The following is a 12,102-nucleotide window of genomic DNA, read 5'->3' on the forward strand; positions in this document are numbered from 1 at the left end:
TCATAAAGAAAACTTGAAAAGCTAGAAGGTAATTCATAACCTTGTATGTAAACCAGAAAAGTAAAAGACAGAAGGGTCATCTTTTTTAGATTTGTTTTTTATAGCATAAACACCAATAAACTGTGAGCTGAATATGAATTTTCTCCCAAATTACCTGTTTTCTAACTGCATGTCAACTTATTCACCATACTAATCTTTTGAGATCTTATAGTTCAAGTTTTAGGAACGAAACAATTTCCCTACCTCTGTTTGCCAGTATTTCATCTTCGACTGGTGTGCAGAAATATGACTATCAATTTGTTCAGTTTTCAGCTTAATATTAAGAGCTTCCTTTCGAAGGGTGTGTTCATCATCCTGAATGTTTTTAATCTCCTCGAGTAAACCGCGGTGCTCCTCCTGAACTGCTGGCAATGCTTCCTAAACAGAAATGACCAAAAAAGTGCATGAATCTGTTTCCTACAAGAACATTACTGCTTTCTCAGGTTATAGATTTGTTTTCATTATGTTATTCACAGCGTTACTCTCCACAGTCCTAAGTATTGATGTAAACAAATACGTATTCTTGTATTTAGATCAACCTAGTTCCTGAATTCTGGAATGACTGAAAATACGCTGCAGTTTTTATTTTCATTCCAGATTTGGATCAAACAAGTCCTACATTCGGATGTTTTTAGCTAAAAGGCAGTTTTAGAGAAAGACTGTCTCAAAGAAACAGCTTTGTATGGAAGAATTCCAGCCATCCTGGTTGTTTTCACTCACTCTTGTACATAAATCTAGATGGGAAACTGAAGTGTCACATAACTGGAGAAAAGATCTATAGTTAAGCAAGTTTTAAAACCAGTAATTTCTTCAGGGAAACTTGGTTTAAGATTTTTTTCTTAGCCTCAGAGAACTGGGTCAACAGATTTTTTCAGGTAAGTATAGAAAAAACAAAAAAGAACACCATTCCCATTCCCTGACCATGGTGGAATGCCACTCTGCAGCTGTACAACAAAATCTGCGAAGGCTAGAAGGCTGTAACTAGGATATGATAAGGATGGAACTCATCATTCTGATTTTTGTTGAAGGCCAGACTGCATACTAGGACTGTCTTGCCCTAATTTTACCCCCACCCCCGGCATCTGTATTTAAAGGCCAACTTTGATTAACGATTAAATAAAATCATTAATGTTGTATGAATGCCCACAATATACGGCGGGATACAGAAAATAATATTCTTTGCCATTTTATCCCCATGGGAATTTTTGGAGGATAAGTAGTAGAGTATCAGAGAAAAAGATACTCTAGACCAGCACTGTCAAGTCTGAGGCTTAAATGGCAAGGTAGCTTTTTGGTAGGTGGTTTCGGTTCGTTTGGTTGGTTGGTTGGTTGGTTTTTTTTAAATAAATGAAGATACTACCAGCTAATGCGGCCCCTTGCTAGGCCTGCCTGGCAGTCTAAGGATGAAGGCTGACAGACATCAGCCGTTAAAACAATTCTGGCACAATAACTACTATTGAAAATTTATTTCACAGACATCCTCTGTGAAAAAATACACTAAATTAACATGACACTTACTTCAGCTTGCTTGCGGTCATTTATAACCTCAATAGCTTTGCCTTCTAGTGCAGTCAGCTCTTCTGTTAAGTCTTCAATTTGTTTCTTGTTATCTTCAATTTCCTTCTCGGTGTGAAGAACAGACTCTTCAGATTTTTTCATGTTTCTGCATGGGTACCAAGATGTTTGTATAGCTCACACAAGTGCAAGTAGGACATAAGGTAATCTAGAAACACAACCTTGTAAAGATTGTTCAGTGGCTATTGACAACTAAATAGGAAGTGCTTATTTATGCCTCAACTCTCACACTCTTGAGATATCCAAGTAAAACAAAGTTGTCTTCCTTAAACATACAGCAGACAGACAGGCCTCATTAAATTACTTCATCTGCCCTTTCAGAGACAGTTTTGACATTTGTTATAAGTATTCATTATGCATTGTTAAGCTAACAAAAAAAATAATTCACATTTTATTTCCTGACATGTCTTACAATGAAATCAGTCTCCTCAGATTTGAACTGCTCCACTGCATGGCAATTAAATGCTATTTTGAATCTTTATCCTGAAAGATTGCATTTCAGCTATAGGCAAGTATTAACAGAAAAAAACGAAATAAACGTGACTTTTTCATCTTCCTATTTATAAACTAAAGATTTTATTTCCCTTTACCTCCTTGACACAAGCAACATTTACAGTATTAGACATGCAACTGAAAATTAAGATTTTCAGGTCACAGAATTTTTAGCTATGGAGACTGCTTAAAACAAGCAAATGTCCTGCAGGCATCGATGCCAACAGATGCAGCTATTTGAAGGCTGACATGACTCTCCTTGGTCAGGTTTCACTAAGCTTTCTAGGTCTTTGATCCTTTGCCTTTAAAGCACAGTAATTAACAAAGATTATGGTTCTTAATTAAGAACCAGTCTCAGTTTGAAAGGTTATGACCTCCTCCCTCCAGGCTTCCTCTAGCCATGAAGAGGTGAAAATCATCTCTTCTAGCCTGACAAATGCCACCGCCACCGCCCAAGATCTGACTAATCAAACAGGAATTGCAGCAATAGACAATTACAGACCAAAGCTTTACAGCCCAGCAAGCCATGTCTGCCATACCTGTTCGCAGTCTTGACTGCCACTTGGGCTTTGGTTATAGCTGAAGTACATTCGTCAATGTCTTTGTTGATCTTATCAAGTTTGTCTTGTTGTGCTTTAAGTTTATGGTTATTGATATCCATTATGAGGTTATGTAATCGTTTAACTTCATTTTCTATTTTACTTGCTCTCTCAGCAACGCAGTCATAGTCTGTCGATAAACAAAACTGAGTTAAGGTCATCATGCTGTCCCTAGGAACACTGGCCTCCTGCAACACGTCACAATTTAAGTGATAAAAAGCTCTGCTGTATTAATATATTGAGAAGTGTACGTATTTCTTCATACTATGAAAAACGGGTTTTTTTTTCACTGTGGCAAAAAGAAAAAAATACCACCCACATCTTTCTGACACTGTTACACTACCAAGCCTTTTTTGGTGGAAACCACAAAAAATTTTAGTTGGATTACTTGATATATCTAAGATAAATACATGAGATAGTACATAAGAAGCTATTCCAAACTTCATTCTTTGCATTTTTTTAATGGAAAAATGCTCAGAGGTTAAATTTTAAGAACTGGCCACTAACCATTGCTTAGTAACTGGTGTTACCGTGTGGTTACTACAGCATGCAGAATAATAAGATAGCCTACTCTACCTTCAAGGTAAGTAAGTTTCCTTATTTAGCTTCTATTTAAAACTCAACAAAACCACCTTAATACATTGAACAGCTTTCAAAAATAACACGCATAGCACTTTAGCATTCTAAAGGCAAAACAAAGTCCCTCACTAAGTTTGCTACAGATTTAATTTCCTTTTGGGGACAGAAGCGGTAGAGCAGAGGCTTGAAATGTGGCAGGCAGTCATCTCTCCAGAGAAAACAGGTTTGCGTCTCTCCATTATTTGGTACAAATATTAAGAGAAAATATTTGTAACATCAAACTTCAGTGTGATTGAGGAATCATACATTCATACTTTCCTGATGCTATACTGTTCAAAAGAGGCACAGAGAGAACAGTAGTACATATTCTTTTTCCTAAAATGCTATGAAAGAATTGTGGGGGGAAGGGAATGATGTTTTACTATGCTCCTATTATTCCCTGCACAAGAAATACAAAGCAGACAAGGTTTACTTTACAAAGCTACCAGTTTCTTCAGAGAAACTGTTACTCAAGTTCTCAGAATAAACAACCTTCACAAAAAGCACAGGGGTGCAGCGTGCCCACAACAGAATACAGGGTAGTAATTTTAAAGTCACATAATAAGCCAGTCAAGGCACAGCAAAAGCCTTTACCTCCACATGAAGAATTCTTACCCTTAATTAAACTAAGCTTCCCTATGAATCTGTATGTAATACAGCCACCAAAATCTAACCAAATAAACGAACCCCCTAAAATTAATGTTTACTTTAGCTTGACTCAAATATGAACTTGAACAATTGCAAAAAAAAGAGTTTTAACATCCTTATCTCTAGAAGCACTTTTTATTGCCCTCCTCAGAAGAAATGAGGTTCCAAACCAAGATCCAGTACCGTGCTGCTAATCTCAAAGAACAAAGTTTTAACCATCCATTCCTGTATTAGTTAAAGAACATGACTGCAATTTTTATCTGTAATCCCCTCTCCAGAAAGCCTACCTTTTTTATAACTGTTACGGGTTTTTTCCAATTCTTTCTGTTTGTTTTTGTCTGGAGCAGCAGCAATTACATTAGCTTCAAGTTCCTTAACTTGGGTTGTTAGACATATTTCTTGTTCAGACAAATTCTATAGAAAACACAACTGTGTTAGAATCCTGTACTTTGAAGAGATCCTTGACACTAAAACAAGGACTATGTTAAGCTAAGGCTGAGAAGTTATGCTCCTGCACATTGCTGGAGAAGCCAGATACTGTTCCAATAATAAACTTGCTCACCTGGATACTTGCTTTATACTTTTCCAAAGTATTTCTCATTTCCCAAACATCTTGGTACAGTTTTCTTATGTCTCCTTCAAGTTGTAATTTCTCTTCTTCATACTGTACTGCTCTTTTAGAATCTTTCTCCAGTTGAGATTCCATTTTACTGACCTACACAAAGATGAGATATGATCATTTGCCTAATGTCACCACTTCACGGCAAGGTCTTATTCATGTGCTTGACAGTCTATGATCTCTCAAAATACAAGAAAGTGGAATAAAAACTTGAAAATTTGCTGTAGCTGGACACAAAATGGGAGACTGACTGCTGAGGAGATCAGTGATAATAGTCAAAAACAAGAGGAGCAAGCATAAGAAAAATCAAGTTGAAAAATCCTTGTCAAAATAGCTTGTAATGGAGAATTATTTTAATGAAATAGAAGCAGATGTAGATAAGCTTCAAAGGCTTAAGTCAGAATGGTGAAGGCAGAAAGCAAACCACACGCAAGCAGAAGCTAGAAGCAGTTTTTAATATAGGTAAAATTTGACGCTTGTGGTTCCTGTTGTAGCCTGCTGTTAAGAAGACAAGCTTTTGCACATGGTAACTGGCCAAGCGACCAAGCCTTGCAATTCACCTTCAAGAGCAAAAGGAATAAGGACACATTAGAGATCTCAGCCCATTTTCTGTTTTTACACACAGAGAACTAACAGCTGCAGATTATCAATATACTTGTTTACTTGGAGCTGTCCACTACGCTAGACAGGTATAGAGCCAAAACTCTCGAAAGTGGAGAAATGAAGTTACAGCTACTAATCTTTACAAAATGCCACAGTATCTCTCATGGATGGAACAGAAAACAGTACATAAGTCTGTCTCTTGGAGAGAACACACAACAAATAAATCTGAAGTGTGGAGACCAGAAATAGCAAAGTCCCTTAATTAATAAGAACTCAATATGAGCTGCCTTATGTATTTATTGGCCCTTTACAAGGCCAGGACAGTAACGCTTTGTCCATGAGATTAGCTCATTAGTTCTTTAAGAGTACAGCATTATCTGAAAAGGCTTGACAAAAAAAAAAAGCGTGGTATGTCAAACTCTCCAGGGTTTGCAGAATTGTATCTTTTCTTGGCCAGTGCAATCCTGTTTTCCAAGCTGAGTGAAGGTGAAACTACAGACGACAGATGAGAGGCGAATAGATAGATATTTTAACCTCTCGGTGATATAACCAAAAAGCACAGAAACGTCAGCAAAGGCAGTGACATGGTTATCTCCTCCAGCAGAGAAATCCCATAGAGAGAACCTTACAGCTGAGATTGATTTTGAAGTTCTCCAATTTGAAAGTATTTTCATGTAAAAAACACGAACTACTGCTTCAGTGTCCTTAGCAAAAGTCCAACCCTTGTGTCGGCTTATAGCTCTCATTCCTAAAGAGCAAACGTTCCGTCTTCTGTAGGGAAAGGACTGATGTCAGGAGCCATGGTTTACTTGACAGATACACAGGCGAGTTTGTCTTCTTGAAGAGGTACTAACACTTTGATCACAGTTAAGTTGATCAGCAGGTACTAGGCAGAAAAGACCCAGGCTACAACTGTACTAAATAAAACTACAGGCTAAAACCTAAAAGAATTCAGAACAAAAAGCAAGCTGTATCTTTATTTTCTAAAACATTCTCAAAATACAAACTGGAAGGAAAGCTCTGCCACTCCTTGCCAAATCTTACAAGGACATAAAATGAAGGACTCAACCTGTCTTTTCTTGCTCTTGAGTTTGTGTATGCTGCTCTGCAGCTTAATTGTTCCTTAAGCTCAGTATCTTCAATCAGTTTCCAAGCTAGCAAAGGCAGAACTATGAGAGTAAGAATTAAGTAATAGGCATATGGTAGCTGGGCTGTGAACAACTGCACTTAAAAGCGATATAATCTATGCTAACCTGGGGAATTTTAGCTTTATAAATCATTGTTAATGTATCTTGCATCACAGATTGTTAGCTACTCATACAGATTTCAAAGAAAATAGCACATGTATATAAACTGCCAGAACATAAGGAACTCTGATGAAATTCCACTTTTAATTAAGATTATGTACCAACCTCTTCTTCTGAAACATCCATTATGACTGAGGGACCCATTCTGCCCTTAATTATTTTACTCCCACCACCAGTCATTGTTCCTAGAGTAAGAGAGATGAAAAGAAGTTAGCAAGCTTACTGTGCTTAGATGTCATCTATAAAGTGCTTAAAATATAATCTCAAGTTTACACTTAAATACCTGACTGTTCAATGACCTGTCCTTGCATCGTTACCACCCTCCACCTTTTATCTTTTCCGAATGCCACTCTGGTAGCATCTTCCAAGTTATTAGCTACTAGAGTATCACGTAAGGCGAAGTAAAAAGCCAGGCGAATCTTCTTGTCTTCTACTTTCACCAGATCAAACAACCGAGGAATATTTTCAGGAGTTGGGACTTTTTCAGATGCTTTTTCCCATACAGCCATCTACATCAAAGTGATAGATAAATGAAAGAGATTCCTTAGGCCAAATTACGAGTTAATTTCATTATTCTAAGGTATGCTAAGACTTTAAAGCAAATTCAAGCCCGTTGCAATTACCAGTCAAGCTTCCTTCCTTGGGGATCTCTACTAACTTCCAGTTTAATTATAAAATCAGGTAACTCATTGTTCTCTTTTATAGTTTTCATAGTTTACAGTTGCTAGATCACTTGGATTATTAAGTTTGCTAATTTGTTAAAAAAACCCCTAAATGTAAAAATAGGCACGCCGAACATTTGTTGTACACATAGGTTATCTAAAAACCTTGTAATTCTCTGTAAATAAATGTTATCTGCCAGTAGAATGTTTTAAGGTACCAACATATTATATTTTAGTTTTGGCTGTATTAATACATACACAGTGTAATTATTCACATATAATACATATTTATACACACACATATCAATACATTATACTTATACAGTATGAATACTATGTACAGTAGGACAAATCAACAATTTGTTTTGCCAAAGTGCCAGTACTTACTTTGTCCAGGGCTATAAATGTGGCAATTCCAATTTTTCCCGCCTTTAAGAAATTCACACATTTCTGTGCAGTATCAATTGTATCAACAACGATGTCGTCCAAGGCACCGCAAGACGATGAAATAGCAACATCATACTTCTCATTGATAGCTCCCAAGTCTCCCTAATAATTGAGGGTTGCAGGGGGAGGCAGAAGTACACTGATTAGCTTGGCATCAATGTTTTCTTCTCTTGGTATTAAGAAATAAATGACAAAAACTTCACACAAAGTGAAATGAGATGAAAACAAATTATAAAATGATTTTCTGTGAAAAAACTTGAACCTTAATTAGTATTTGTAAAATAATACCACACCTGCCTTTCCTGCACACTGCTGTTTATGTATTTCTAATGTACTTACTCCCATAGCAGAAATTCATATACCCAAGCTTCAAAAGTGGTGCTTCTGGTAGAGCAATGAGGTAGCCTTGATTTATTTACTGTAGGCAAATGTTAAATTGTATATGCTAGCATTTTGGAGAGACAGTCTGGCCTAAAAAAATAATTTCATGTGTTCCGTATATGGTTTTACTGTTGGTGAGCTGGGAAGGACCCAGCAAGTCATACACTTCTGTGTGCTGTCCTGCAGTGATCTGAAAAACAGGTATGGGGGTTTCATCACCTTTGGAAAATTCTTGTTCATCGGCAGAGAAAAACAGCATGCACAGCCAACTGCGAGTTATTCAAGAACAGATTAATCTCACACTCCTCTCTGCGGCAAGTGATAACAGTATGAGACAAAATTCATGCCAGCTGTGCTAGACAGTGGTCTGCTGCTGTTAGAACTTCATCTTTTTTAAACAAGTCTATACACACATTTTTCAAATGTACATTACATAGACTAATTTTTCTGAAGCAGAGATAATTTTCCTTGGATGAGCAGGTAGGGGAAAAAAAGAGAAAACTGCAGAATACAAAAATCACACTTTTGCATTTAGCGATATGCATTAGCACCAGTTCAGTGCTAGTGAAAAAAAAGGAATGAAGAACTCTACTCCAGCTGCAAGTTTTCAGAACTTTAAATCAACGCTGCTTGGAGAGAACTGATAACACTCAACTTTTTGCTATGACATAGCTTTCCTTTGTCTTCGGAAACAATATTACTCTTTTGACTTGACATGTATGCAAGTAAAACAAGAGGAAATTAACAGCAAAGAGATCATCAAATTTTATAACTTTTGGAGGGGGAAAAAAAGTGTACAATTCCACATGAAGTTACATACAAGTTGGAAGATTTTTTTTTAAGTTCCATGGCAGTCCTACCAAGTGTGTGGTTACTGACCGACTCTACCTTCTGTGGCAGCAGAAGGTAAAAAGCACTACTCCACACTACCTCTCCAGCACGTATGTTCAAAGGAATCAGAATCGCTACAGCTGTCAGCCATACCCAAACACAGGAGCACAGGCAGGACCAGAGCATGGACAGGTTTACAAGATGTTAGTATTCCTGGCTTGAGGATATTACCATAGAGACTGCAGCTAAGTGATTTAGCTTAAATATTAGCCCACCAAAACACAAAGCTTTCTCATGGCCATTGCTTTTACTCTGTGCTGAACACAGGAACCTCAACAATCTTCTCTTTTAAATTTATAACAAGTCCATAAGATTTGCAGCTCTGCTGTCCGAATTCATAGCACCAGAGCAGAGAATTTTACCTTTCAGTTACTGAAATACCACTCTGTTCCTATAATGCAGGGGTCCTCAAACTACGGCCCGCGGGCCGGATACAGCCCCCCAGGGTCCTCAATCCGGCCCCCCGTATTTACAGAACCCCCCGCCCCCCCCCCCCCCCCCCCTGCCGGGGGTTGGGGGGGGGAACCAAGCAGCTGCAGATGACTGCCTGCCACTTCATCCACACGCCGGCCCCCTGGTTAAAACATTTGAGGACCCCTGGCATAAAGCTTAAGACAATAATAGTCTTCTAAAATTTACCAGTCTTCCATATATTCCACGAATATTTCCAGATTTCTTCTGTTGAAGCAGAGCCTCAAGCACTTTTCCTCGACTGCGACTTTGTGATAAAGAAATTTTGGCTTCTTCTACTTTTTGACGCAGGTTTCGAACAAGATCCTTAGCACCCAATTCTTCTCTTTTCAGATTCTCAAGCTCTTTCTCTTTCTAATGGTTAAAAGAAAGAGATTGTCTTAGCCTCACAAAAACTACTGTATTTAGGGAGTCTTAGATTCACGATTGTGTAGGCAATGATACCAGCCACTGAAAGTGGAAGTAGCAAACATTTATCAGAAGAATGGCTGGTATATGGATACACTTTGGCTACTATTTAGTACACTGACACAAATACAACAGCTTATGAAATCATGAATCAGGCTTAGGACAAGGTAGCGGGACCTTTTTTCTTTGGGGAATGAGATAAGAGCAAGCAGTGAAATTCGAAGAAAGCTCAGAAACACAGCCATTTATTTATCTTATCGTGTCTCATTATGACATTTAAATAGATCCTCTTGCAGGGATAGGTAGGATTTCATTTTAGTGCTTAACGTTAACATTTGCTGAACCAAAAGTAACTTTGAAATCAAATACTTCACTAGTTAACTGAGTATTAGAATATATAGAATACAGTTTTTAAATGTTATTTTATTTGAGACAGTTTTTTGTTTATTTTCACCACGATTATTGCTAAAATTAAGAGTGGAACTTTGGTTTGTGTGTTGCAACATTGTGTTGTGACTCAAAGATATACGAAAGTCAAGTCTCACCTTCTTCAGTTCCTGTTCAGCTTGGGGTAATTTTATATCTATTTCTTTGATAGCAGCTTTCCTTTCTTTAAGAGTTTTTGAAGCAGTCATCAGAGCCTCCTTTGCCTGATTTAACTGAGACACAGCAGTATTATGACAGCTGAGATAGATATCAAGCTCTGACTGGGCTACATCCATCTTTGAACGTGCTTCATTCACTGCTTTACTAAACTCCATGAGCTCTTTCTCTTTGCTCTGCAAAAATTGACAATGTTACAACTACAACCAGACAACTGTGGGATTTACTGCATCAGTCACACTGTATGAAAGAAAGAGGAAACAGGCATGTTTTCTTACAAGCTCTCCTGTCAGCAGAAAACCGTTATGTTGTCTAGAAGAACAAGTATTTTTTAATCTATTAACATTCTGTATGGAAATTAAATAAGGCATTTTTCATAATTATAAAAAACATCAGAGAATTATCACAGAACATTTCTATACCAGCTTTGTATACTTTTCTCAACTGGAAGTTGGGAGGAGCCCTATGCATGTGCTAACTTAGAGAGCAAATGGAGAAAACACGTTTTCAAGTACTGAAAATAAGCCCCCAAATTTACAGGGTAAAATTCCAGCCTCCAGGTGTTTAGTGATTGCACAGGTAATATCAACAACAATAACCAAGCGTTGTAGCATTGTCTACTAATTCAAAGACAGACTACAGCTGCACAAAAGGCTCGGAACACACCATTTCAAAATCTGCTTACTTATTTATGCAACATATTGGCTTAAACATTTTGATGGGAGAATAAATTAAAGCATGTTCAAATAATTAAAGTGTAGAATTATTTAATCAGCATATATGAATGATATTTGATTTTACACGATCACTATATAAAGCAGACAACTTAATGAGAATGATTTAGCTCTGATTATAAATTCAAAATTAATTTCCCAGTTAAGATCCATTGAACTAACACATGAAACAGTGTATTTGTCATATAAAATAGCATTTTATGACTGTCTTGTGAGCATTTAATTTGTAAGTGTAAATACTTATGCACATCAGTTAATACAGAAAATGTACTAAGTCAAAACAGTTCAAACCTCTTTTTCTTCCTGAAGCCCTCGTGTTTCGTCCTTAAGGCTATCCATAACCTGCTTGAGTTTTTCTTCTTCTGCCTCTTTTGCCTTTTCAAGAAGCTCTTTCTTAGATGTTGCTTCACTGATAGCTTTTTCACTGTTGGAATGTAGCTTTTTCAATTCTTCTACCTATACAAGGAAAAGACTTTTAACTTCCTCTTCCACTGAAAAAAAAGTTGCTCCTTATCTTTAAACCCTGCCTTTCAAGTGCTATGTGGAAGTCACAGGAGGCATAAGCCCTAAGGAAGCTCAGGTGTTTTTCTAGGGTAAGATACACTGTGGCTCTAGCAGGAGGTCCTGGATTTTATTTGCAAAGTGTGTTCAGTTCTAGAGCCCATCCAGTGAGACGCAAGCCAGAGCAGTAAAAAAACATTTTAATGACTCAAGTCATTAAAACACAGTAAGGCTTAATTCTTAAATACCTACTTTCAGAAGGCCAGTCTTAATCCAGAGTGATTTAAGATCTATAACAGCTGGCACCAACCATCTTGGTAAAAAATATCCACTAAATTAACCAAATGAACTAGGAAAATGGAAAAAAAAAAGTTTTGCAAAGGTAGTAACTGTGAGAACATGCAACATTCCTGTAACCTCAACAAACATGATAAAAAGATGCTTTGCAAACCATGAGACCTCCCAACAGAGAAGCAACAGGAAAGCTTCTAACTTTGCTTTTAG

The 12,102-nt window shown here is 37.3% G+C and overlaps 1 protein-coding gene across 2 annotated transcripts in view; it reads right to left on the bottom strand.

Moving 5' to 3' along the window:
• Positions 1 to 12,102, bottom strand: part of SMC4 (structural maintenance of chromosomes 4) — a 41,044-nt gene that overhangs the window by 5,597 nt on the left and 23,345 nt on the right. For both annotated transcript variants that reach the window (XM_037407638.1, XM_037407639.1), the window contains exons 10-20: positions 11,389 to 11,553; positions 10,306 to 10,539; positions 9,521 to 9,706; positions 7,550 to 7,711; positions 6,784 to 7,009; positions 6,606 to 6,685; positions 4,534 to 4,686; positions 4,259 to 4,385; positions 2,646 to 2,835; positions 1,558 to 1,702; positions 244 to 417 (exon numbers count right to left, since the gene is read on the bottom strand). In XM_037407638.1, coding sequence (XP_037263535.1) covers positions 244 to 417; positions 1,558 to 1,702; positions 2,646 to 2,835; positions 4,259 to 4,385; positions 4,534 to 4,686; positions 6,606 to 6,685; positions 6,784 to 7,009; positions 7,550 to 7,711; positions 9,521 to 9,706; positions 10,306 to 10,539; positions 11,389 to 11,553 — 1,842 coding nt within the window. The remainder of the gene's footprint in view (positions 1 to 243; positions 418 to 1,557; positions 1,703 to 2,645; positions 2,836 to 4,258; positions 4,386 to 4,533; positions 4,687 to 6,605; positions 6,686 to 6,783; positions 7,010 to 7,549; positions 7,712 to 9,520; positions 9,707 to 10,305; positions 10,540 to 11,388; positions 11,554 to 12,102) is intronic.

This window comes from Falco rusticolus, chromosome 13, assembly GCF_015220075.1.
Source record: "Falco rusticolus isolate bFalRus1 chromosome 13, bFalRus1.pri, whole genome shotgun sequence".
Lineage (NCBI taxonomy): Eukaryota > Metazoa > Chordata > Aves > Falconiformes > Falconidae > Falco > Falco rusticolus.